At 39.0% G+C, this 26,757-nt stretch overlaps 1 protein-coding gene across 5 annotated transcripts in view; it reads right to left on the bottom strand.

Moving 5' to 3' along the window:
- The window catches only part of ubr4 (ubiquitin protein ligase E3 component n-recognin 4), a 203,153-nt gene that overhangs the window by 109,886 nt on the left and 66,510 nt on the right, over window positions 1-26,757 (bottom strand). For 3 of the 5 annotated variants that reach the window (XM_063032895.1, XM_063032894.1, XM_063032896.1), the window contains exons 36-45: window positions 26,645-26,715; window positions 20,300-20,447; window positions 18,425-18,658; window positions 15,797-16,000; window positions 14,936-15,118; window positions 13,825-13,983; window positions 10,252-10,404; window positions 9,237-9,464; window positions 6,159-6,316; window positions 4,662-4,836 (exon numbers count right to left, since the gene is read on the bottom strand). In XM_063032895.1, coding sequence (XP_062888965.1) covers window positions 4,662-4,836; window positions 6,159-6,316; window positions 9,237-9,464; window positions 10,252-10,404; window positions 13,825-13,983; window positions 14,936-15,118; window positions 15,797-16,000; window positions 18,425-18,658; window positions 20,300-20,447; window positions 26,645-26,715 — 1,713 coding nt within the window. The remainder of the gene's footprint in view (window positions 1-4,661; window positions 4,837-6,158; window positions 6,317-9,236; window positions 9,465-10,251; window positions 10,405-13,824; window positions 13,984-14,935; window positions 15,119-15,796; window positions 16,001-18,424; window positions 18,659-20,299; window positions 20,448-26,644; window positions 26,716-26,757) is intronic. The other 2 variants (XM_063032897.1, XM_063032898.1) reach the window with 1 other exon arrangement.

Raw genomic sequence — 26,757 nt, 5'->3', positions numbered from 1 at the left:
ATTGTGGAGCCATGAACTTCATCTCCAGTTACAGCCACTGATTTTGCAGCTCACTCAGAGTGACTGTTGGCGACACAGTAACCTCCCTTACAAGTGCCATTCTTCTCTGGTGACTACGTTTAGAGAGGTGGCCAGAACTAGGCAGTGTAGCCTTGATTTCATATTTTTCCCCACTTTTTCATGACGGACTGCACTGAGTTCTGAGGTATGTTTAGTGCCTTTGAGATGGTCTTGTACCCTTCCCCAGATTTGTGCTTCTCTATTATCATTTCCCTGACTTGCCTTGAATACTTTTGTCTTCATTTTGGTTTGGTCTGTTGAAAATCTACCACCCTGTTGGACCTTACAGAGAAAGGGGTCATTTATTCTTATGAATTCATTGAAAATATGTGATCCTTCAATTTTCTATATCAACAAATTGAGTGATTTGGTAAGGTGATATATTGTAACCGAGGAAAGTAGCATAGTAATTACAAAAATTACATTTTCAGCCTCACAATTTAGGTTTTAAATTTTTAGTCAATTGCTAACAGGTTTTGCAATTTTTCTTTTGATTTAACATGATGCACAATGAATGTTTTGTAGATTTGCTCAAAATCTTTACTTCAATATATTTTAAATTTAGAAAAACAGACATTCAAATGTGAAAATAGTTTTGGGGGCTATACTTCTTTGAGGCATTGTACTGAGGATAGACAGTAGGACACAAGCCAGCATGTATTGAAATAGTTAAGTTAAAGAAATAATAAAAACATTAACGGAGGCTCCAACAACACGTGGTAGAAGCAAGGAATTTTAGAGGTAAAACACTTGATTTACTGGTTATAATGATAAATGGTCCACAGTGCTTGTACTAAGGTATGGGACAGGCAGTATGGTTTAGTCTGAGACTTTGCCCAGAATAAGACTGAAGTGCTGGCTCAGAAATTAATTCGAATCGGAGATAATAGGTTAAACCATTGGTTATTGTCCTCCCACGTGTCAGGAGGTTCGGATCGGATCGAACTCTAAATTGGCAAATTTGCAAGCTAAGTTGTAATGGCAATTTCCCAGCAGCATTCTGACGCTAGACTCTACATGAAGAACAGTGGCATTGCATCAGTTGTTGCAATTCCCCTGAGATTATGCTGGAAGATTGGCTACTGAATGTATTCACAGAACAACTAGTCCATTCTTTTCAGTAGAGGGAAATGGATAAGAGGAACAAGTTAAGGCAATATATACCTTCCTGAATTAGCTATTTTATATGAATTAATTTTGTTTTAAACTTCTAAATGGTTTTAAATATCTTATTGTTTGATTTATTTTAAAACCTTATTTATTTGTTTATTGGGATGAAGCACAGAATAGGGTCTTCAAGCTGTGCCGCCTGGCAACCCCCCGCCCCCGAATTAATCCTAGCCTAATCATGGGACAATTTACAATGACCAATTAACCTACCATCAGTACGTCTTTGGACTGTGGGAGGAAACCAGAGCACCTGGAGGAAACCCACCTGGTCAAGGGGAGAATGTATAAACTCCTTACCAGCAGCAGGAACTGAATACAGCTCAGCTGTACTGTAAAGCACTGTGCTAACTGCTATGGATCGTGCTGCCCAGGTAAATGTTCCTGAATGCCAGGGATCCTTAGAAACAATGAAAATCTTTCACAGATATTAAAGCCAGCAAAACTATAGGCACAGCTTTGCTGGTTGTCATTTCAGCCATAGTGGGCAGGAATCGCCCTTGCCCACCCTCATGACAGCACTACTTTATGAAAACTCTTGCCAGTATGCAGGATCCTTTCATAAGAATATAAGAAATTGGAGCAAAAATAGACCAGGAACTCTCTTGAATTCAGTTCCTCAATTCAGTCAAACCATGCCTGATCATTTCCCAGCCCCACGCAGATTATTTCCCCATAATTCTCTAATCACTAGAAATCACAAATCTGATGGGCACAACCTTAAATGTATTCTGAGATTCTGAAACTTCCAAGGAACAACCCTGAGGAATACAGTACTCTGCAAAAGTGTTAGGCATTATATATAAAAAAAAACTAGGGTAGCTAAGGCTTTTGCACAGTACTACATAAGTTTAATGTATTTCACTGGGTACTTGACACAAAAAAACCCAACAAATTTCATGACATTTTTGAGTGATGGCAAACCGGATTCTGATATGGGTTGCTATTTTGGAAAGGGGGGCTGGGAGAGGGGAATCATGAATGGGAAAAGGAGAAGGGAAAGGGGAGAGAGAGCCAGAAGTACCAGAGAGACATTCTGTAATGATCAATAAACCAGTTGTTTGGAATCAAATAATCTTGCCTGGTGTCTTAGGGTTGAATATGTCTACAACTGTGCCAACCCCATGCCCCTTGCACTCCTTTGCTGCCAACTGTCCCACATCCCTCCCAAGGCGCTCAACCCTCGCCATTCTTGACATTTTTTGGTGTCATCACAACTCGCTCTCCGCTCCACATTGACAAATACAGTACTGTGCAAAGGTCTTAGGCACATTAATTATATATATGTTCCCCTAAGATTTTTGCAGCACTGTACAACTCCTGTCGCCATCTGAAATACAGTCACTTTGAAAATCCTTAGCTTGATTTCCACAGTATATTCTCGTCTTCCATTTCATCATAACGACTCAGAATTTCAATAAAATGCCCTCTTTCTTTTGAGAAAATACCTGCCTAAATGCTTAACATTTCCTCATAAAGCAACTCCACCTTGAAAATCAACCTACTGAATTTTCTCTGAACTGACCTCAATACAAATGTCTCCATTTTTGCTTGGAGAGCAAAACTATACACAGTACTTTGTTTCTTCTCATCAATGACTTGTACAATTACTTAGTTACAGCAAGATCTCCCCAGCTTAATACTTCAGACACTTGCAATAAAAGTCAACATGTCATTTGCCTTTTCCAATTACTTGCACCTAAGTTCTAACCTTGCCTTTCAGGTACTGTACTAGATCACGCTGATCCTTCCTTACCATGACATTCTGTAATCTCTCCAATGAAACAACATTCTACTTCCAAATACAGTGGATCACTTGCAGCTTGGCATATCATGCTTATTTGCCAATTGTTCACCTATTGACTTAAACTATCTCATCTCCTTTATACACTCTAAATTTGTCTCACAACTTGCTTAACTTCCAGTCACACATTATATTTGCAATTTATATTAACTTAGATTAACTGTAGGTCCCGTTCCTTCATCATCATCAATACAGGCTGCAAATAATTACTGATCCCTGTGGCAGCCTACTACCCAGAGTTGCAAATGGGCAAGGTTCCATTTATCCACGTTTTCCATTAACCGACAATCCTCAATCAATGTTCTATTTTTTTATGTTGCTCATTATTAAATTCTTTCTGTAAATCCAAATGTACTACAATCACTGGCTCCCATATCTGGTCTGCAATCTGAAAGAACTCTGATAACATAATGGCTTCCATTTCAAAAGTGGCTTTGTGGTCCCAGTAGACAGCATGAGATAATATCTGCTCATTTCTGCTGACATTCGGAGATGGCAAGAAGGGTTGAGATAGGCAATTCAAAAGTATACAGTTCAAAGGCATGCAGTTGATCTATCATTTTTCACGGAAGTCACATTCTTACTAGCAGTTGCTTTCTTATCAGGTTGTCAATAAAAATCAGTTTGATTCAGTGAAAATCCACTTCAACAACAAAAAAATCACAAAATTGATTTTGTCCCCAATGACAGCAAGAATCACTGGTTATGAATAACAATCTGGCTAAATATCACTAATACATATCTTCATAATTTCCTACATAACTATAGCATCTTGAACCTGAATTAAATCTTATACACTGCTGTTCTGCAAAGCCCAGCTATTATTTAGATGCAGACAGCTTTTGAAGAAAACACTGAAAGGACAGGTTAAAATTTTACTCGGAAATTTTCACTTTAACTACAAAGCGAGGAAACTGATTTGAATGTGTTATAGTCACCGACTGCTGCTTCACACAAGCACTTGGAATTTCTGTAGTTATGGCATTTGATTGTTATTCAACTTTTCCCTTATGATTTTGGACAGCCAAAAATAGTGACAGAACAGCAGTGTATCAGATTTAATTCAGCCAAAATCATACTAGTAATTATGAAATGCCCCATATGAAAATCTTTCTTTCATATCTAATGCATATGCCTTGTATTTCCAGTACTTTTCCAATATTTTGCTGTTTCATTACAATTTGAGGTATGACTCAGCTGTACAAGAGATATGACATCCTTTCTTCACAGCAACATATACAGTGAAAGCAGTCACAAAATTCCTCGGGTCAATAAATCCATTAGATCACCAGAAGGTGAGGGATTTAAAGCCAGCAGGAGAATCTTGAAAAAACAAAGAGCAATATTCAGGCTCAACAGCAAATTTTATTGATGCATAGTAGCAGTGTCAATGATTGAGCTTCTCACCTCATTAAGATATTGCTTTAGGATCCTATGGTTTGTGTAGGTATGGTTACATTTTACCTTTTTTAAATCATCTGTAGTTAAGTTCTTGAGGCTTGTTCATTTTAAATGTATAGAAATACAGACAACTAGTATACTTCAGAGCAAATCCACAATTGATAACACTAATGAAAAGGCACAACTTATACTATTTTCCAGATATATTTTCTGCGAAACAGTGACTGACCTTGGCTTTGGCTGGTAAGGTTTTTATTTCCTGGATAAGGAACGTGTCTGGTTTGACCATTATAACAAGTGGAATTCCAGTTGTTTGTTGGACGCAGCAAACAAGACCAGGATGGTTCATCACTTCTGACCATTGGCATAAGGCAGGAACAGTCTTTCCACTTCCACCATTGGAACTAGAACAGAAAATAAAAGGAATGAAAATGTGAACAGTGAATCATAAAAGAGAAACAGGAAAGGATAAATAGATAGAAAGCAAAGGAGGATTGCCAGTCAAAGGGCCCAGGCAAGAGGAAAGACAGTATTTGAGGGCAAGAAGCTGATGGGTCATAAGAGGAACCATGTAAAAGGCAGAGGACTGCAGAAGACACAGAAGTGTTGGGAGAGAAGTGAAATGAAAGAAAAAAATTGGCACAGAAAGTCATTTGTCACAATATGGCCGTAGAAAAGCTACCCACTTCTCAAGAAAGACAAATGTGTTTAGAGCAAGGGTTCCCAACCATTTTATATCATGGACCCCTACCATTAACCAAGGGATCCGTGGACCCCAGGTTGGGTACCCATGGTTTAGAGGTAGGGAGGGAGGTAAAGAATGAAAACAAGAGGGATGAGGAAAAGAAAACAACAGGAAGGCAGACTCAAGGGCAATCAGAGAGAAAAGGCAGATAAATTTTGATTCAAAATCAGGTATTTATCCTCTATGGCCCTGAATATAGTTGCTGCTCAGTATCTGCATAGAAAAGTAATGCGCAGATCTATCAGATGGGGGTGTGAGGGGAGAATGGTTGAAAGAAGAGGAAGAAATGGCTGCAGTACACGGTGCAATGAGTAGAGCTGCTGCCTCACAGCTCCAGTGTCCTGAGTTTAATGCTGACCTCCAGTGCTGTCTGTGTAGAGTTTGCACCTTTTCCCCATGACCCTGTAGGTTTCCTCTGGCTGCTCTAATTTCTCCCACATCCCAAACCGTGTATATATTGGCCAGCATAAATTGTCCCTTATGTGCAGGTGACTGGTAGAATCTTGAAGCATGTGAAGCGAATGTGTAGAGGGAAAAATGGTTTAGGGTTGGATTTGTTTAAATAGGTGCTTAGTAGATCCATTGGATGAAGGGCATACTTCTGTGTAGTATCCATCACTAACTCGTATGATCTTCTAACAAAGAATTTTATTAAGGAATCTCTTTAACATCTTCTTCACATGCTATCTGCCCAACTTGAGTTTTTAGAATTTACAGGCTTTTGTTTTTTTGTAACTATTTTGTAAACATGTATTTCTTAGGTCACTATGTCATTAAATATACAGCTTTAAAGCAAAAAATAAAGTAGTTTCCTTGAAGTTGAGAAGGTTCCAATATCTGAGAATTTGCTGAAGATCAACAGATGAAGACGTTGGGAGTCCAATTGTTACCTCTTGTATAAGAGCCCACAGCTATCACCATCTATGTGACAGTCCTCAATTGTCACACACTTCTATGCAATAGCCCTTGGTTATCACCCACCTCTTCAAGTTGATAGGGAAAAGACGTTGCACCTCCAGGGTTGTGCGGCTTAACATGGCTGCAAAGGATTTGCCCTGACTGTAACTAAAAAACAGCATTTGGAGAACATGGGAGTAGTATACTGAGACACCACCACCAGCAACCTGTCCATTATTATCCTAAAAAGGAAAGAAAATATTATGTCTAAGTACGTGCAGAGAATAGTTTTGCACATCAATACATTTCCTATGTTAAACATTTGAAACCAAGGTGCATGTAGTATACCAAAGAAAAATGAAAGAGGTTCAGAGATTATATAACTGGATAGAATATAGAAGTCCCATCTTAACCACTTTAAAATTTATAAAATCAGGAAATAAAACACAGATATCAGTAAAAGTGATCATGAAACCAGAGTACTCAACAGACCGTTGAGATAACTCAATTGGTTCACTTACTTCATCCTTACACAGGTCAAGCATTTACAGCATTAATATTCCACATTAATTGACTCTTGTCAGCACAACGTCACCCAGAAAGCTTGTAGGATTGTTGCCTTCACAGTACTATGAAGGATATGCTATAAATCAGCTCTTGCCAAACAATGCCACAGTGCAAGAAGAAAACCTAACATTTCTATAACTCTTGAGCAATAGCTTTCATACTTCTAGAGAAAATTCCACACTGAAGTAAGACATTCAACCCAATCTTTGAACTAAACAGATGAATTCTGCAAAGTGTTTAGCAGATGTCATCGCTTCCCGTAAAACTATCTCCAAGCATCACACATCTCAAGTGAGAGGAATCGCTCATCTCTTCAGGTTGATTGGGAACAAACAGTGCTCTTTCAGGAAGGCTAGTAGTGTCATTGCCTCACAGCCCCAGCTATCCAGATTCAATCCAGACCTATGTTGCTGTTTGTGTGGAATTTGCCCGCTCCTCCTCTGGGTGCTCCTGATTCCTCCCAGATCTCAAAGATGGATTGGCAGCTTAATTGCCTACTGTAAAGTGCAGAATGGGCGAAAGATGGAGGAAAAAAAGAGAGAACATCTCTGACAGGATGCAGACTAAAACTGTCAAGCTAAATATTAAATTCAAACAGAGATAAAATTAATAACCAGTAACATACATGGAGGAGGGAAAATCAAAACCTGTCAGTATTGAGTCCTGCAGCCTGCAATGTGTCCAAAGAGGAGATGAACCATTGCTCTTTGAGCTTGCAATGAGCATTGTTTGGAGGCCAAAGACAGAGAGGTGAAAGTGAAGAGTGGGACAGGGAATTAAAGTAAAATGTAATTAGATACTCAGGATCACCTCTACAGATTTTGCAAGGCATTCTGCAAAGCAGTTATCCAAATGCATTTGTTTTCTAAAATGTAGAAGACACTCTGCGAGCAAGGAAAGCAACGCACTAAATTGGGAAAAGTAAAAGTGAATTGCTGCTTCAACTACAGGTCCCTGGATGGTGGGAAGGGAAAGGGTAAAAGAGCAAGTGCTGTAAAAGGGAAATGGCTGGAGGAGTTGGAAAAGCAAACCAAGAAGTTCCAGAAAAAATTATCTGTTTGGAATACAACAAGTGGAAGAAAGGGAAAGGTGCACCCTGCGGATCAAATCCTATTAAGCTTATCAGATATTGCTGGAAACAATCCTTAAGTTGAAGACCAATGAGCTCAGATGGAATCTTATCCCTGTTCTGGCCGGGAAGAGAAGGGGGAGAACAAAAGTGTAGGAAATAGAGGAGATATTACTGGGAGTCTTTATAATGATAGAGGGGAAGTCATGGGGTGAAGGGAAAACAGCTGAAAAGCACTTGCATGGAGACTCTTCTTCAGAATAAATAGAAATGGTGGAATTAGGAGTATGATATAATAGTATTTGGAGCAAAAGGCTTTTGATACTAGAAAATTCAATTGTATTTTCCAGCATTTGCAACATTTTTACTCCAACTCTAATTTTGTCACTCACATTTACAGCTCTTTTACTCTCTTCTTTTGCTAATTTTAGTTATATCCTTCAATCTACACTTCCTAGATTATAATATTATGCATTAAACTTTAACACCTTTTCAGCTGGCTACATCATTTTAATCATTCAATCCCTCATACCTGGCATCCTAACATAGAACTTTCCATTAGTCTCCCCACTTCCTGAATCTCCCCACTTTCTCTGAATTTGAAACCTTATCCTGAAAAAAAATCATTAGCCTGAAGCATCAACACTTCTTCTCTTTCAGCAGATGCCACAGAAGACAACATTCTTCACTGTCCACCAATATTGGCGTCATTTACAAACTTACTATCATATCACCAACATTCTCATCCAAAATGTCATGTAAATGACCAACAGGGGACCCAGCAGCAATCTCTGCTAATATGGGCTGAATGCTGCAAAATGGGCTTAGTATAGAGAAGTATTTAATGCCAGCAATGGATAATATAAACCATGAGACCTCTTTCCATGCTACAGGACTCTGAGAACAGGCACCTAACAGTATGAGATGCACTTTTCTTTCTCAAGTTTTCAATTCCTGCAGATGTTGAAACTCCATCAAGCAGAATTCTGCAGTATTTGGCAAGTCAGCTAACGTAATTAAGTCTTCTATATTACTGTAGTTGCTTCACAAGCTCATAACTTGCTATTGTAAGACATAGAGAAATATGAGAGGTATTTTTATAATTGCAGTTATTCTTAGGGAGCTGGGCAATCAGAAAATAGGTAGCTTGAACTCCTAAATTATAGAGAAACGGTAGAATTTGTTACGATGCCAACTATGGCCAAGCAGTGTTTACTGCTCATCTCCAGCTACCCTTGAAAACTAAGAAAACCAGTCTCCAAAGAACAGCAAGTTTCTTTCATTGACTGCCCTAAACTATGAAATTCAATTTCACAATGTGCCACATTAGGTTTGAACTTATAGCTGTTGGGATGCAAGTCCATTAGCAAGAGGAACCATCAAAGTCAGGTTTCTTATATAAATAATACTAACCATATGTTTTATTACTTTCAAGCATGCTTGCAATGGTACTCTGGAGGCCATCCATCAGACCACTGTTGCACATACATTGATATTTTAATGGCATATACTATTTGTCCACAAACCTTCAGATCCTCGTGCATGATTTCAAACACATTTGTGACATAGAATGGGCCATGCTGAGCACTGCTAGCTTCCTCCATCACTTGTGTGTACATATAACCTGCTGAAGACATAATAACGATAATACTTTTCCCTTCCTCGTTGAACAGAAACGTTGTGTCACGAATCTTTGAGCTTGGCAAAAGAAAGTAGTACATTGGACTCAAAGCATCAGTGGATAAATCATACACCTGTGAACAAGAAATTTAAAACATTATTGGCAAAGAACTTCACGTACATACTTTAACAACATTCTGCAGAGCAGCTTATGCTGCCAGATCCACAAAAATTCTCTAGCTTAATTTAAAATATTGACATTAAGTTTTAAATCATTTAGCTGCTCCAGTGCAATTTAAGGAGGAATATTAAAAATTATTAATGCAAAATTATTCTAAAATGGGAGGTTGAATTTCAGCATGGACTTAATGCAACAAAGGGCCTGTATCCACAACATATCACTCCATGACATTCGCTGAGGGGTTATCTGGACTGAACCTTCCCAATATTCTTAACGTTACACTTCTTATTGATAATGGTAATTCATTCTACAGCTGTGAGGCCACATGGTACATTATGGTCAACAAGTATAAACCTTGGCACCAAATGATTCTGCATTACTTTCACATCAGGACCAATATTCAAATACCATATCAATGTGCTATAAAATGTATAAATTAATATCACATTAATTCCTCACAAGCTTGGCTGCTGTAGATCATAGAAAAGCAATGAAGGACACAGCATATTTTTATATTAGGATTTCTTTTAGTTCTAGAATAGCAGATCATCTCCTGCTATAACCACCAACAACTACCTAAAACACAGAATCGGTGACACAAGCAAAAAGTAAAATTTACTAAATTGGCATAAGTAAACCTTGACAACTAAATACACATCCCCATTTTGTCAAAATGGAAAGTGGTGCTGGAAGAACAACATAAAGCACCTACACAATATTGCCTGCTATTCCAATATTACCTTGACAAAATCTGCTGTTATAATCGCAAGTTCTGTTTGTGACCCTGGCAGCCACACTGCTTTAATTATGAAATTGCCAGTGGCAAGTTGGGGATGGAGAACTAGGTGATCAGACACTGATCCTGAGCTGCTGAATGTCAGAACGTGGCAGTCCTAGAGAGCAAAACAGAAAAAAAGGTGGTTTAATGCTCGAAAATCAATATATATTAATACGCTGAAGGTAGAATGCAAGTGAACTGAGAGAAATATTGCCAGTAGCCTCCAAATATTAGAACAGAAGAAAAAAATCTAAATAAGCTACCTTAAAAATAAGCTGTACAAAATTTACAAATCAAAGATTACAAGATCACATCCCTGGCCCCTGGCTCTTGGTTGACTCATTATACAGCCTGATGGCTAAGGGTAAGAATGACCTCATATAGCACTCTTTGGAGCAGTACAGTTGCCTTAGTCTGTTACTGAAAGTGCTCCTCCATTCAGCTAAGATGGCATGCAGGGCTGAGAAACATTGTCCAGAACTGCCAGGAAATTCCATAGGGTTCTTTGTTCTACCACATCCGCCAGGGTGTCCAGTTTGATTCCTATAAAGGAACCAGCCTTTCTAAACAGTTTATTCAGCCTGTTGGCATCACCCATGTTGATGCCATTGCTCCAGCACACCACTGCATCGAAGATTGTGTTGGCGTCAACAGACCGGTAGAACATGTGAAGGAGAGGCCTGCATACTTCAAAGGACCTCAGTCTCCTCAGGAAATAGAGGCAACTCTGGCCCTTCTTGTAAACAGCTTTTGTGTTGGAGCTCCACTCAAGCCTGTCGTCTAGGTGCACCCCAGGTATTCGTAGGTCCTCACCACATCCACGTCCTCACCATCAATAGTAACAGGAAGCAGGCTTAGTTTTCCTAAAGTCCACCACCAGCTCCTTTGTCCTACTGATGTTGAACTGCAGATGACTCAGCTTGCGCCATTCAACAAAGTCCTCCACCTGGGCCCTGTATTTATCCACCTGTCCTCCCTTATACACCCAACTATTGCTGAGCCATCAGAGTATCTCTGCAGACGACATGACTCGGTGTTGTATCTAAAGTCCGAGCCAGACAGGGTAAACGGGAAGGGAGCCAATACAGTCCCCTATCAGGTCCCAGTGCTGTTTTAGCCATGTCTGACACACAGTGCCAACCTGCATTGAACGGAGCTTCCCCCCGCCCCCCACAGTAATGTTTGCAGTTGGATCACCAGGTATGAAACAAATTATAAGCAGGACCACTGACAGCAATATTATCCTTCCAGTCAGAGAATGTTAAAAGATACAGTAAATGATGTAAAAAATACAGTGCCCTATGTAATCACAAAGCCTAGCTCCAAAACTAAAAGTGGCAATTTGTACCTTAGCCATAGGAATCACTATTCACATACAAATTTAGCCAATGATGTATGCAGACAAGATGACCAATGAAGCTAATCTAGTTCTGTACTCCTTCAATGGTCAATCCAGCCTTGATCACTAAAGTATTCCAACAAATTTTATTTCATAGATGATCACAGTTCTACAATTAAATGTTCTGGGATCATACGTTCTGGGTACATGTTTTTAGTCCAACATGTAATAAAGCAACACTGAACGTGACATGAGGCAAAGTACAGAGTTGTCATGGCCATTAACATAATTAGGTCAAAATTAGAAGATGTACTGATAAGAAAAGGAAGTCTATTAATAAGGTACACTAGGTATGGATAAATGCACTTAAAAATAACCAGGAAAATGAACAAAAAGCTTCGAACCATATTCTTCCAAACATTTTTCAATTATGGAAGTCGGACAGAAAGATTTGCTAATGTTCAAAATACCTCTTCAAGAATGTCAGGAAGGAGTAATTAAGCTAACTATTGATCATTCAGCTTAACATCAATCCCTGAAAAGCAAAAAGTTAATGAAGAGTACTCAACTTATAGAACCACACACAGCATACGGCAGAAGTCACTGAGATCAACGCTACTGTCTTTAGAAAGAACTTTGCAACTTAGTGCTACACCCCATGATTGTTCACACCAGAACCCCGAGAAGTACATTTCAAAACAATGCCCAATTGTCTTGTGAAAGGTCCGATGAAATCTATCCGGTTTTTGAAAAAATTTGACAAAGCTATTTAAAAATCAAGGAGAAAATATTCTAACAGCAAAATGTAAATAGAGAACAAAAATAATGAGTGATGACAAAAGAAAATAGACTTTTACAAAATAATGAGATTTGACATGTACCACCTGAAATAATAACAGAAAGATTCAGTAACAACTTTCGAAAAGGATTTGTCCTTCAAAAATTTGTTTATTCTTCTTTGGTAATCTTCCCCATATCTGAAATTACTATTATGCGTTTAATTTTTCTATCCCATTAACTATCTCAACCACTACTACTGGATCCCTTTAGGAGTTAATATCATAAATAATAGAATATTCACTGGCCAAGTCATAGAGAAATATTTTTAAAAAGTCCTTAAGTAACAATTTACATGAAAACAGGAAAATATTGTAAGGTTATATTCATTGTTATGTGTTATGTGTTTTACTAGAATGGAGCTGCACGAGGACATACCCGATCAAAACTTTTCCATGGACGGCTGCCAGACCGTTCGGGCTGACCGGAAGTGCACTGAGAGTGGTAAGCGTAAAGGAGTTGAGGGCTTACTGTTCTGGTTAACAACGGATGGTGCAATCTGGGTCATATTACGATCGAGGAACGTGTTTGTAGACCGGATATTGAACTTTTTGCTGTTGGACTCCAGCCATATTCCACCGAGGTGCAACACTGGGCGTCATGGGAGGTTGTTCCTGCCTGTGGCCATCGAACTTTGCAGCTCCTCCTGTGGAGGGTCAGACACCCAGAGCCAATAGGCTGGTCCTGGACTTATTTCCATCTGGCATAGTTTGCATTTTGTTGTTTGATTGTTTGTGGTTTTTGTATTGCTATATTTATGCTCTATTCTTGGTTGGTGCGGCTGTAACGAAACCCAATTTCCCTCGGGATCAATAAAATATATCTATCTATCTATTGGGCATATTATTACCATGGTGAATGTGGAGGGGAAACAGTCCCCTTAATAAATGCCACGGACTCCACATTTTAAACTGCATTCTAATAGATACTACATAATATCACAATGCAGAAGTGGTGCTTATTCAAAGGACTGTCCAATTAGTCCTACTTTTATTTTTTTCCCCATAAATAAAAACTTAACTTTTTCAAGGTTTCATCCCATTCCCTTTGAAAATTACTATTGAAATGTGTCTTCCATTCAGTAAGTGGAAACAGCCTAGTGTTCTTAGTACATGTTCTTAATTATATTATGCCATGATAAATTACTTTAACTTCCCTCTCATATTCCAGCTGAGGGCAATTAAGCAATTTTTAAAAGGTTTAATATGACTTACTTGCTTTCGTATTTTTATGCCTCTTCTTACAAAGTCAAGGATCCCATATACATTTTTTTGTTAAAAATCAGGTGGTCACAATATCTTCACAACGAATTTAATTAAAGACATATATGTCTTACTAATGGTTCAAATCATCACTTACCTTTAGACCACACACTGCAAGATAATCTTCATTACATGGGTTTCCAGTCAAACTCAGAACAGTGAAAGGAACTGGAGCAGAAGCTAGTCGAGTTAGAGTCAGTTTACGTTTGCTTGAGTCAGCCTGTTTGAGTAAAGCTGATAATTGGAGAACTGTGATCTGCAACAAGAGAAAGACACGTCAAGTTTCACATGAAGGTCTGTTTTATGGATAGGCCTTTAACACTACTGTGAAAAAACAGAATTCTTCTAGAGTGTGTCTGACTTCCAGTTTTGGGTCATTCCACTCCCACCTACAGCAACTGTCTTATGTTATGTCAGAGGGCTGACAGAAATGTTGTATTAGCAAGATCTCAGAATGCAGCTTAGCTGGCTTGCAGAAATTTGGAATTTGATAAGTATAGAAATTCTATGAAGTACAAAGGAGCCACTTTATGTCCTATGTACTTGCAGTGGCTTTATTAGCTTTAATCACAGAACATTTAGATTTTGTCTTGTGTTTAGTTCAAGCTGATATTCTTTATGTAAAGCTTAAAAACACAGTGACATGCAATTGGCAAACAAGTCATAAAAGGAAGATAGTTGTCATTTTGGGAAAAAGGTAATCAGTGCATTTATATAGGATGGCTGGAATACTTGATGATATATTGTAAAGACCTTTTTTAAAAGTAAGATTCTGCTGCCAATATCTCCAGTTTTGCTGGACTAAAAGATAGTAGACAGTGGTGTGTTCCAGCAGTCATTGCAATGGCTTCATTTGATAGATGTTAGTGACTTAGATATGGATGCATACTGTCAAAATGAATGTTCTCAAATTTCAGCAACTAGTGCATTCCCTTGTCCAACATTGCTGGCATTTAATTGCAACGTTCAAAAAAGCCCTCAATAAACTTCTATTTCATCTGCTCTCTTCCTCTATCTCTTAAGAGCCAGTACTGATCCTGATCTTCATCAAACATCCCAACACCTTTCTTTGACATGCAAGCTACTCAGTTGTAAAGAGCTTGTACTGCAGCTTGATGAGGGTTGCCCACATTTCATGAACATACAAGTAAACTAATGTGAACAATGTTCCAAAAAAGTCTTTAAAAACTGATGATACTGAAATGTACCTTTCCTTTCTCATGGCTAACAGCTAGGTGTTGTCGTCGTCCATGGGGAGAGGAGAGCACGCACATAGCAACGCGGCGTAACACATGTGCACTGATTAGCTGTCGAATTGTTTGTCCCTGATCCCCACTGTAGTTCATCCTCACATTTTCAAAGGCTCCTTCCTGAGAACCCAGAGTTGGAACCTACAGGACCAGAAAATTCAATCAGGCTGATCAAAATGTCAAAACCCAATATAAATTATTCTAATAAAAATCTCAAATGAAAAGCAGCCAACTTATTTTTAAAAAATATTGTTTAAGGCACAAATCACACAGAATTCAAACTTCTCGAACAGTTCCACACCAAGTCAGCAAAAAGAGACATTACAAGTAACCAAAAATATTCTAAATAATAAGCAGTTACTTCACCAGATCCTGCTTTGCAAAATTTCACATGCACTTTGGTTTGATTACAAGTTCTTCCTGCAGTGCTCTGCGGCTTAAATAGCTTTTTATTGAGAATAACTGGCACAGAGGAACACGGAGATAGGAAGTGTATCCCGAAGTTATGATGTAAATGATTGTCTAAGTTTCAATTACTCAAAGGACATTTACTTGATGTGGCATTGTTTCCATAATACATTCTTTTTTACTGGTTGTTAGAACAATGTGGCTTTCAAGAGCTTCGGTAAGTCATAAGCATGGCATGGTAAAGGACCGATTTTCACAACTAAATGAGCATTGTTGTAACTGCATCACGTGACTTGAACTTAGATGATACAAGGGTATAGTCCACTATACGTCACAGAGGCACATCACAGCTTACACATTGCACAGCATTACATCATTCATCATACATTACTGTACCAAACACTTCCTAACCCTTAACACTCCATTTCCAGTTCCAGGGCGTACCATCAGCTGGTCAGTCATTTCCATATTCTTCTCCATTGTGTGCAGATCATCCAGCGCCTGTTGGGCTCTGCTGCTGCTGCCAACAGCTGAGGCTTGTTGAAAGTTTGTCTGAATTGCATCCATCAGAAAGACAAGCATATCTAGGACCAATCCAGCAGTGGAGCAGCCAGACTAGGTAAAAACAAAAGAGAAACAAGGTCCATGAATTTGGATGTCTTTGGGTATTTGTAACTGGAGAACTGGTTGGTGCAACAACTTAAGACAAAATGTTCTCTATCTAGGTTATAGTTTAATTTAAGCTGTTACATTCAAGATCTCTATTATCTGCAAGAATCAGATGTCCAATGAAATTATATCCTTAAATAGAGATTATTGCGAGCTAATTGAGATACTGAGTTGATTAACAGATTTAATAGACAAGGTCTAAAGGGACTCCTCAGAGGAAGCTTGACCTTGTACCTAAAATAGAACATCCTAGGGATATCTAAAAAGAAGTGGCAGTTTTTCCACACGATGTTCGTTACCATCATTAAGCTGAATGAGGCTTTCATGGTTCCATTTTGTAGTATCCACTTGAAGACTCACAATGGGTTTCCTTTCTTATACCCCAAACATTGTCTTAGTGCTCACGAAAGGTCCATCAGACTCTCCACCTATATGTTACACATTGGCCAAATGATTCAAAGACCGTGACATCAGAATTGATAGATATGCTGATGGCAAAAACCTTTACTGATCACCTTCAGGCCCATTAATGAATGCCAAACATTTGGTAAATTTGGTAAAGTTAATCTGAGGAAGAGTAAAGCCATAATCTATATCTCCAGTCACAATTCTTTCCCTAATTGTCAGTGCCATGCCTTTCCTAAGCAAGTATCTAAAATTAAACAGATGTTTTGCAAGCTGGAGCTCATTTTCAAGCTTCAAATTGCATACTGGAGTCATCACTTGGACAGCTACCACTTGGTTAACCAGGTTATCATCCAAATCTGCATTTGCCTCAGCAGAACCCATGACGAAATTATCATCTACACTTTTCCAGTAAAATTCCAGCTAATCTCCCTCATTAAACACTGCAAGAATCCACAATCAGTCAAAATCCTGTCCCAATCACCTTTGCTGTTTTTTAAACCTATACATACTCCTGTTGAGCAAAAGCTCAATTTTAAAAGATCTCAACTTTATTTTCAGATGCTTCTACAATTATGTCCAAGTGGGTTATAAGAATGCAGAAAGACATCTTTTCTCATCTAACTTAGAGCCCTTGTTCATCCCGGAATTTAATTGCTCCACTACTGGCTTTTGTACCAAGGCCTAAAGTTCTGGAAATCCTTCCCCAAAACACCTAGCTTCTTCATACATTTCCCATGGCTCTTCAGATACGCCTTAAATCATAAGGGTCTCAGCCCGAAACATCGACTGTTTATTCATTTCCACAGATGCCAGCTGACCCGCTGAGTTCCTCTAGCATTTTGTGAGCGTTTCCCTAAATCATAAGTGCCTAACAAAATCTTTGATCATTTGCATCAATATATTTTTTAAAGGTTTGTTTATTTTTGTTGCTTAATGCTCCTGCAAAGCGCTTTCTTTTGAGACACTACAGATGCTATCCAGTGTCATGCTACTGTCGTTGCTAATTCCAATCTATGTTCTACCTGTCATGGGAGAACTTTATCATTTTCCAATGCTAGACTTCCCAGGACTAAACTCTCAATTTCACTGACCACCACCACCTTATTCTCCACTGCCAATCTTAGAAAAAACAAAAACACACTTCCTTCTATTTTTTTCTAAAGGAGATTTAACAGGTTTATACATATAAGATATACATATAACAAAAACAATCTTCTGCTGAGATCAGTGACTAGTCTGATGGCATATCAGCCCAAACTACAGCATTGCCTTAAAGCACGTTGTTCAAAAGACCACTGGCTACAGGACTGCCCAGCTGGACTTCACTGAGGTAGTGCAAACTTGGGCCAATTTCCCATCCAAGACAAAAGGTAAATAAAGAGTTTTATGTGCTTTAATTAACTTAGCTTAAATGGTTTGGCTTAAGTATGCATCAATTCTTTTTTAGTTCTTTAATTACCCATGTGTGTATTAATAATTTTATCTTTAACATTATCGTTAAGCTTTGATAGATTCTGAAAGATTGTAAGCATATGTGAACATAAGAGGTTTACAAAATTCAATTTAATCAGCAGACTTAGTAACTGTCAAAGGCCTTCAATGCGGTCAACACTGATTTTGTGACCCTAATCATTCCATCCCATCTGACAACAAACAACTTCCTAGAGCTATTATCTGGTAGCAAATTAGATGCAGGAAATTTAGCTGACCCTAGAACCAGCCCCAACTAACAGTTACCACTACCCTACTCCAAGACAGCACAGAGGAAAAATTAAATTCAAGGCCTTCAGGACAAACTGGAGATATTTTAAAGCTTTCATCCTTACTTTCAGAATTAGGCTAAGAACAATGCACCAATAGACTGCAAAGTCAAGTCAGTCATCTGCAGTTAGCACTTGCTGACCAATTAATTATGCTGCCTAAATAAGACTTGAACCTCTCCATTCAATGGTTAGCACTCACCACCTGGCTCTGCAGCTCCTCTCTGCAGCCCTCAATCTGTTTGCACAAGGAACTCTTCTTAGGCTTGTCTTCTTCACAGGTCTTGCCATCTGCACTCACCACCTTGCACTTGTCTGCTGGAGATGAGCTCTGATGCCGCAAGGCACTTTCTGGGACACGAGGTTCATTTTGGAAGGCAGATGATTCCTTCATGGAAGAACTGATTCCACTGCTTGGACTCCGCTTTACTAAAGCCTGTAGAAACAAGCTAAAATCTTTAGACTCAGAAAAGGAATTTAATGCTGTGTTCAACCTGTCAAATGACCAATCCACATCCACCAAGAACACCTTATTCAATCCTTTCTGTAATTATATTTCTAGCTTTGATATTTAAGTATCACAAACCCGAAGATTTGCAAACTGTTGTTTTCAGTGTTATATATATCTGTGTCCATGGGATTCCAAAGAGAGGGAGCTATATATATATATATATATATATATATATATATGTGCGTCCAATCCAAAATCAAATCTTGCAAGGAAGCAATCCAAAAATTAATACATTGTGATTGTGAGTATAATAACAAAAAACTTCTCAACTGTGAACAATGACAGGAATATTAAAGACAATCATCTTCATTATTTCACAACCATTGACATATAGTTGCATACTTGAATTTTTAAAAAGGCCTTTGACAAGGTGCCACACTTCAGGCTGTTTAACAAGGTAAGAGCCCATGGTATTACAAGAAAGATACTCATATGAATAGAAGGCTGGCAGAAAGCAGAGTGGGAATAAAGGGTTCCATTTCTGGTTGGCTGTCAGTGATTAGTGGTGTTCTGTCACTATTGGGGCCATGTCTTTTCACATTATATGTCAATGATTTTGATGACAGAATTGATGGCTATGTGGCCAAGTTTGCGGACAATATGAAGGTAGATGGAAGGCCATATAGCGCAGAGGAAACAAAAGTCTGCAGAAGAACTGAGACAGATTGGAAAAATGACAAATAAGTGGCAGCATGAATATAGAATAGGGAAGTGTACAGTCATGCACTGTAGTAGGGGGAATAAAGGACCAGATGACACAGCCTCAGAATAAAGTAGCATGTATTTAGAACAGAAATGAGGAGGAATTTCTTTAGCCAGAAGTTAGTGAATCTGTGGAATTCATTGCTCCAGACAGTCGCGGAGGCCAAGTCATTGGATATATTTAAAGTAGAGGTTAGCAGGTTCTTGATTAATCAGGGTGTCAAAGGTTACAGGAGAAGGCAGCAGAATGGGGTTAAGAGGGAACAGATCAGCCACAATGGATTGGCAGAGCAGATTCAATGGGCTGAATAGCTTAATTCTGCTCTGGTGTCTGGAATTCTCAGATGCACTGGAACTTGTCCTTTGGAGATATACCAGGGGATAGAGGGAAGGATTTACGGACTTGGGAAAATAATAACATATTATAGTATTGTGTCATCACTAAAGGCATGGTCTTACTGTTATGGACTGGGAACAATACACACAATAAATCTCTGGAGCTGACAGAGCTGGGTAAAATATTAAGTTCCACGCCTAGATATTCAAAAAAAGAGTGCAAGGGGCAAGGAAGAGTTGAATGCACACTTTCCAGATGGATGTCTTAATTGTCTTCCAGGAATCTAACCTTTGTCTACTGATCAGGAGAAAGTCCTTATCTACAAAAGTTGTTTAACCAGGCTAGAAATCCAGAGCACATATCAGATTGAGTAAAAAACATGATACTTTTAGTCAATAGTAAGGAAATAGCATAAGAAAAACTCAAATTCCTCAACCAAATTTATCCACTAAAAGTGCTAACAAGCTTTGTAATACACACACCTGGTTTCCAGTCTGTCTTCCGTATAAATCCTAATTTTTGCATACCTGACAACTCCCATCTTCCTTTGCTCCACAATCACAGAAGAATGATCCATATTTGGCATAAGATATCTCATGATCTTTATGACAGACTTTTGCACAAATGGTGCAGACACCTACTCCTTCCACCATCTTACAAGTGTGGCAATGATACCTGAAACAGCAAGTTAGATGGAGTCAGTTTTTCTTTCCCTCATTCAGCTTTCATCGTTTTATAGCAGCTTATGTTCCAAATGCTCTACAATTTGTACATTTGCAGAACTTTGAAGTATTTGGTTTAATTTCCGTTACAAGAGTGGCAAAACACAGCATGCTGTTAAGCAACACGCATAAAAAGCTGGAGGAACTCAGCAGGTTAGGCAGCTAACATTTCAGGCCGAGACCCTTCATCAGGACTCTATTCATTTCCATAGATGTTGCCCATCCTGTTGATTCCTCCATCATTTTGTGTGTGTTGCTTTGGATTTCCAGCACCTGCAGACTTTCTCACATTTATACTGTTCAGCAGCCTTCTTTCTTCATTGGCATGTTGCACAAAACTATTATTTTCATCACAGAGCCCAGTACAAACATATGAATTAGGAGCAGAAGGTAACCACAGAGCTCTTCAAGCTCTTCACAGATGATTTGAGTGTAACCTCAATTTTGTATTTCCCCCTAGCCCTAGTACATTTTAATTTGATTATCCAGCTCCCTCAACCTTAAAAATATTTAAAGACTCTGCTTTCATTGTCCTTTTTTAAAAAGTTTCAAAGACTTGCACCATTCAAAGAGAAATAAAACATGACATCAGTGCCTTAATCATTTTTTTTTAAGCAGTGATCCCTAATAATGAATTCTCCCTCAAGATGAAACAGCTTCATGCCGATGCCCCTCAGGATTTTACGTTTCAATCAAGTTCACTCATTTTTCCCTACTCCATTGAAAATAAGCCAAGCCTGCCCAATCTTTCCTCATCAGACAACACACCCATTGAGGTATTAATCCATCAAGCATTTTTGAACTGTTTTCAATGCAACTGCATCCTTCGTTAAATATGGAGACCAATCCTGTTCACACTCCTCCAAATGTGGTCTCATTGATGCTCTAACCTCCTTACTTATCGTACTGTGAAAACTCTTAGTTACATATATATAGCTAGGGTGCCTAAGACTTTTGCATAGTAATGTAGTAATTTTATGTATTACACTGTATGCTGCCGCAAAAAAACACTAAACTTCATGATATACGTGAGTGACGGTCAACCTGATTCCAATAAGGGTCTCTGTTATGGATTGAAAATGGGAAGGGGGCAGAGAGAGGGGAATTCATGGTTAGGAAAAGGGGAAGGGAGAGGAGAGGGAGCAGTAATGCTCAATAAACCAACTGTTTTGAATCAAATGACCTTGCCTGGTGTCTCAGGGTTGGGTGTATCTGCACCTCCCCACCCACTGCCCTGGCACTCCACCTCTGCCACTTGTCCCACACCCCTTCCGTGGCTCTCCACCCTTGTCATTCCCAACATCCTTTGCTCCTGCCAGATTCACAAACTCACTCCCTTCAGTACTGTTCAAAAGTCTTAGGCACCCTTTCTATATTTATATCTGCAGAAGACTTTTGCACAGCATTCTATGAATTCAATACCCTAGCTATAAATAAAATGGTTTGCAAATTATGCGCTTGATATCCAAAGCCCTCTGTACCTTAGAGCTTTCCAATCTATCATTTACAAACCCCATTTCCAAAAAAGTTGGGATATTTTCCAAAATTCAATAAAAACAAAAATTTGTGAAATGTTAATTTACGTGAACCTTTATTTAACTGACAGAAGTACAAAGATTTTCAATAGTTTTACTGACCAACTTAATTGTATTTTGTAAGCATACACAAATTTAGAATTTGATGGCTGCAACACACTCAACAAAAGTTGGGACAGAGGCATGTTTACCATTGTGTTACATCACTTTTCCTTTTAATAACACTTTTTAATCGTTTTGGATCTGAGGATACTAATTGCAGTAGATTTGCAATTGGAAATTTTGTTCATTCTTGCTTGATAGAAGACTTCAGCTGCTCAACAGTCCGTGGTCTCCATTGTCTGATTCCCCTCTTCATGATGCACCATACATTTTCAATAGGAGATAGATCTGGACTGGCAGCAGGCCAGTCAAGCACACGCACTCTGTGTCTACAAAGCCACGCTGTTGTAGACTGTGCAGAATGTGGTCTGGCATTATCCTGCTAAAATAAGCATGGACGTCCCGGGAAGAGACATCGCCTTGATGGCAACATATTGTCTCTCTAAAATCCTAATATACGCCTCGAGAGTCAATGGAACCTTCACATACATGCAACTCACCCATGCTGTGGGCACTGATGCACCCCCATACCATCACAGATGCTGGGTTTTGCACCTTTCACTGATAACAATCTGGATGGTCAATTTCATCTTTGGCACGGAGAACTCGACGCCTGTTTTTTCTGAAAACTAGCTGAAATGTGGACTCATCTGACCACAGCACACAGTTTCACAGTCTTTCGGTCCATCTGAGATGAGCTCGGGCCCAGAGAACTCGCCAGCATTTCTGCATAGAGTTGATGTATGGCTTCCTTCTTGCGTAATACAGTTTCAAGTTGCATTTCTGGATGCAGTGATGGACTGTGTTGAGTGACAATGGTTTTCCGAAGTACTCCCGAGCCCAGGTGGCTATAATTGTCACAGTAGCATGACGGTTTCTTAGGCAGTGCCGCCTGAGGGGTCGAAGATCACGCGCATTCAACAGTGGTTTCCAACCTTGCCCTTTACGCACTGAGATGTCTCTAAATTCTCTGAATCTTTTCACAATATTATGTACTGTAGACATTGAAAGTCGTAAATTCTCTGCAATCTTGCATTGAGAAATGTTCCTTTTGAACTGACTAACAAATCTCTCACGAATTTGGGCACAAAGGGGTGAGCCACGACCCATCCTTGCTTGCAAAGACTGAGCCTTTGATGGATGCTACTTTTATACCCAGTCATGATACCTCACCTGCTACCAATTAGCCTGCTTAATGTGGAGTCTTCCAAGCCGGTGTTACTTGAATATTCTGTGCACTTTTCAATCTTATTTTAACTCTGTCCCAACTTTTGTTGAGTGTGTTGCAGCCATCAAATTCTAAATTTGTGTATGTTTACAAAATACAATTAAGTTGGTCAGTAAAACTATCGCAAATCTTTTCTTTGTACTTTTGTCAGTTAAATAAAGGTTCACGTGAATTAACATATCACAGATTTTTGTTTTTATTGCATTTTGGGAAATATCCCAACTTTTCTGGAAATGGGGTTTGTAGATGATATGCATTTTTTCCTCCTATCATCTGCAAAATCTCTGCCCATTCAGTTAAGCCATCTTTATCCACTTGTAACCTCAAGTTTCCATTATAACTTACATTCCTATCTATCTTTGTGTCATCAGCAAATTTAGCAAATGTACCTACTGTGCTTTCATCCAAGTCATTTATGTTAAGATCCTTATAGCACATCATTCATTACAACTTACAACCAGGAAAAAACATACTCTGTTTTCTGTAAACTCGTCAACCATATGCCCATCTTACCTACTACATGAGTTTTGATATGCTGTGATAATCTTTAATGTGGCACCTTATAAAATTCCTTCCAGAAATCTAAATATAGTACTTTCACTGAATTCTGTTTTTCTTTCAACTTTATCCAATTAGCTTGAATTCTAAGTGTCCTACTACAATGTCTTTAATAAAGGTTTCAGTCATTTTCCCGATGACAGCTGTTAACTAGCCAGTAGTTTCATTTTTTTGTCTCTCAGCCTTTCAGAATAAAAGGTTTTGCTTCTCCCCCCACCCCCCAATCTAAGGACCTTATTAAACATGGAATTCAAAAACAGCACAACAGAGAAGATGTTGAAAGGTCTCCATTAGTGGAAGAGCTCCAAATGAGCAGAACCAGTTGCTAGATTAGGGACAATCATTTCAAACTGAGAAGCATTGGAATTTCTTCTTGCAGCCAGTGGTGCAACTGAAATTTTCTAGCCCAGAAGGATTTTTAAAATTATTTTAGAGTCAGGGTTCACAACCTTTTTTTTTAATGCCAATGAGTCTTACCATTAACCCGTTTCAGAGGAACGTAATACCACTCCCATTAATTATTCTTTCGTACGTATCATCTCCATCCAAACTGCTTCTGTATCTTGCTTTTCTGAATTTAAGTAATGCCTCTCTAATGCATTAATTCATAGAGCAATTCTTCCGTTTTCTCCTGGCTTTCTGTCCTTTCCAAATAACATTTAGCTTGAATATTCGGTACAAATATAATCATCTTGTGGCCATGTTTCGTGTAATGCTATCAGATATAATTAATTCCATTTGCACTCTTTATCTAAATGCTCTGCTTAGGTGGTAACAGTTATTACTTTTGTCCTTTTATTATTTTAGTAACCTCTATTCACACTTGATGACTTACTTCTTACTTCAAAATTTCTACTCTGCATTCCTTCTGTATTGGTCTCTTTTTAACATCCAGTATTAATACCTTTCTCTCCAGTTTTATCTCGATTCTTTGAAGTCCCAATAGAGATGCCAGTGCTCCATGAAACAAAATCCACTTCAACCTTTCAGCTACACATTTAGTACTCTAATTACATTTGCCCTTTACAAAGATGCACACAGTTCAGATAATAGTCGAGAGATTGTAGTGTACATGATTTCAGCAAGGCATTTGACAAGGTACCCCGTGCAAGGCTTATTGAGAAAGTAAAGAGGCATGGGATCCAAGGGGACATTGCTTTGTGGATCTAGAACCGGCTTGCCCACAGAAGGCAAAGAGTGGTGGTAAACAGGTCATATTCTGCATGGAGGTAGGTGACCAGTGATGTGTCTCAGAGATTTGTTCTGGGACCCCTACTCTTTGTGATTTTTATAAATGAGCTGGAAGAGGAAGTGGAGGGATGGGTTAGTAAATTTGCTGATGACACAAAGATTGGGGGTGTTGCAGATAGTGTGGAGGGCTATCAGAGGTTACAGCGGGACATTAATAGGATGCAAAATTGAGCTGAGAAGTGGCAGATGGAGTTCAACCTAGGTAAGTGTGAGGTGGTTCATTTTGGTAGGTCAAATATGATGGCAGAATATAGTATTAATGGTAAGACTCATGGCAGTGTGGAGGATCAGAAGGATCCTGGGGTCCGAGTCCATAGGACACTCAAAGTTACTGCACAGGTTGACTCTGTGGTTAAGAAAGCATACGGTGCATTGGCCTTCATCAATCGTGGGATTGAGTTAAGGAGCCGAGAGGTAATGTTGCAGCTATATAGGACCCTGGTCATACCCCACTTGGAGTACTGTGCTCAGTTCTGGTTGCCTCACTACAGGAAGGATGTGGAAACTATAGAAAAGGGTGCAGAGAAGACTTACAAGGATGTTGCCTGGATTGGGGAGCATGCCTTATGAGAATAGGTTGAGTGAACTTAGCCTTTTTTCCTTGGAGCAACAGGATGAGAGGTGACCTGATAGAGGTGTATAAGATAATGAGAGGCATTGATTGTGTGGGTAGTCAGAGGCTTTTTCCCAGGTCTAAAATGGCTAGCACGAGAAGACATAGTTTTAAGGTGCTTGGAAGTAGGTACAGAGGAGATGTCAGGGGCAAGTTGTTTTTACGCAGAGAGTGGTGAGTGCGTGGAATGGGTTGCTGTCAACGGTGGTGAAGGCGAATACAATAGGGTCTTTTAACAGACTCCTGGATAGGTACATGGAGCTTAGAAAAGTAGAGGGCTATGGATAACTCTAGGTAATTTCTAAGGTAAGAACATGTTCGGCACAACTTTGGGGGCCGAAGGGCCTGTATTGTGCTGTAGGTTTTCTATGTTTCTATGATTCCATTATCTTTGAGGTTTCTATTAATTTAGTGTACAGCTTCTCACTCAAGTGATCAGTACAATGCTCAATCTTCTCCTTCTCATTCCAAATTCTTCTCCAGGACATGTCCCAAGTCTTAGCATTGGGCTGGCAATGCAGCCTTTTGGACTCTTGATCTTTGCTGAAGAGAACAGTGTCAAAACTCCTCACTATACTGTTCCTAACATTATACTCATGTTTTCTGCCCCGCCTCTTGTACCACAATAACAGGAACAGGAACAATCATTCATCAACATTTAAACAAGCTGCCAGATGAAGTGGTTGGGGAGGAAAGACTTCAGGACAGAAAACTTAAGGAAAATGGGATTAGCATATATAAATTGGGCTGAAGGGGTTGTTTATGTGCTCTATAACTCTATGAATCTATGAATAATCTGCAAATTACATGCAATAATCAAAGCTTCCTTGCGATCCAATTTAACGGAAAGCCAATGTTCTCACCAGTGCTGATTCATGAATTCCTTCTGCGTAATTGTGAACGTGCAGAGCTTGTTACATAAGGAATCTTCATCCTAAAGACAAAGAATATCCCACCAGTCATTTCTGTGATAAAG

Source organism: Mobula hypostoma, chromosome 25, assembly GCF_963921235.1.
Source record: "Mobula hypostoma chromosome 25, sMobHyp1.1, whole genome shotgun sequence".
Taxonomy (NCBI): domain Eukaryota; kingdom Metazoa; phylum Chordata; class Chondrichthyes; order Myliobatiformes; family Myliobatidae; genus Mobula; species Mobula hypostoma.
The sequence above is the reverse complement of the archived record's forward strand: the minus strand, read 5'-3'. Positions and strand labels throughout refer to the sequence as shown.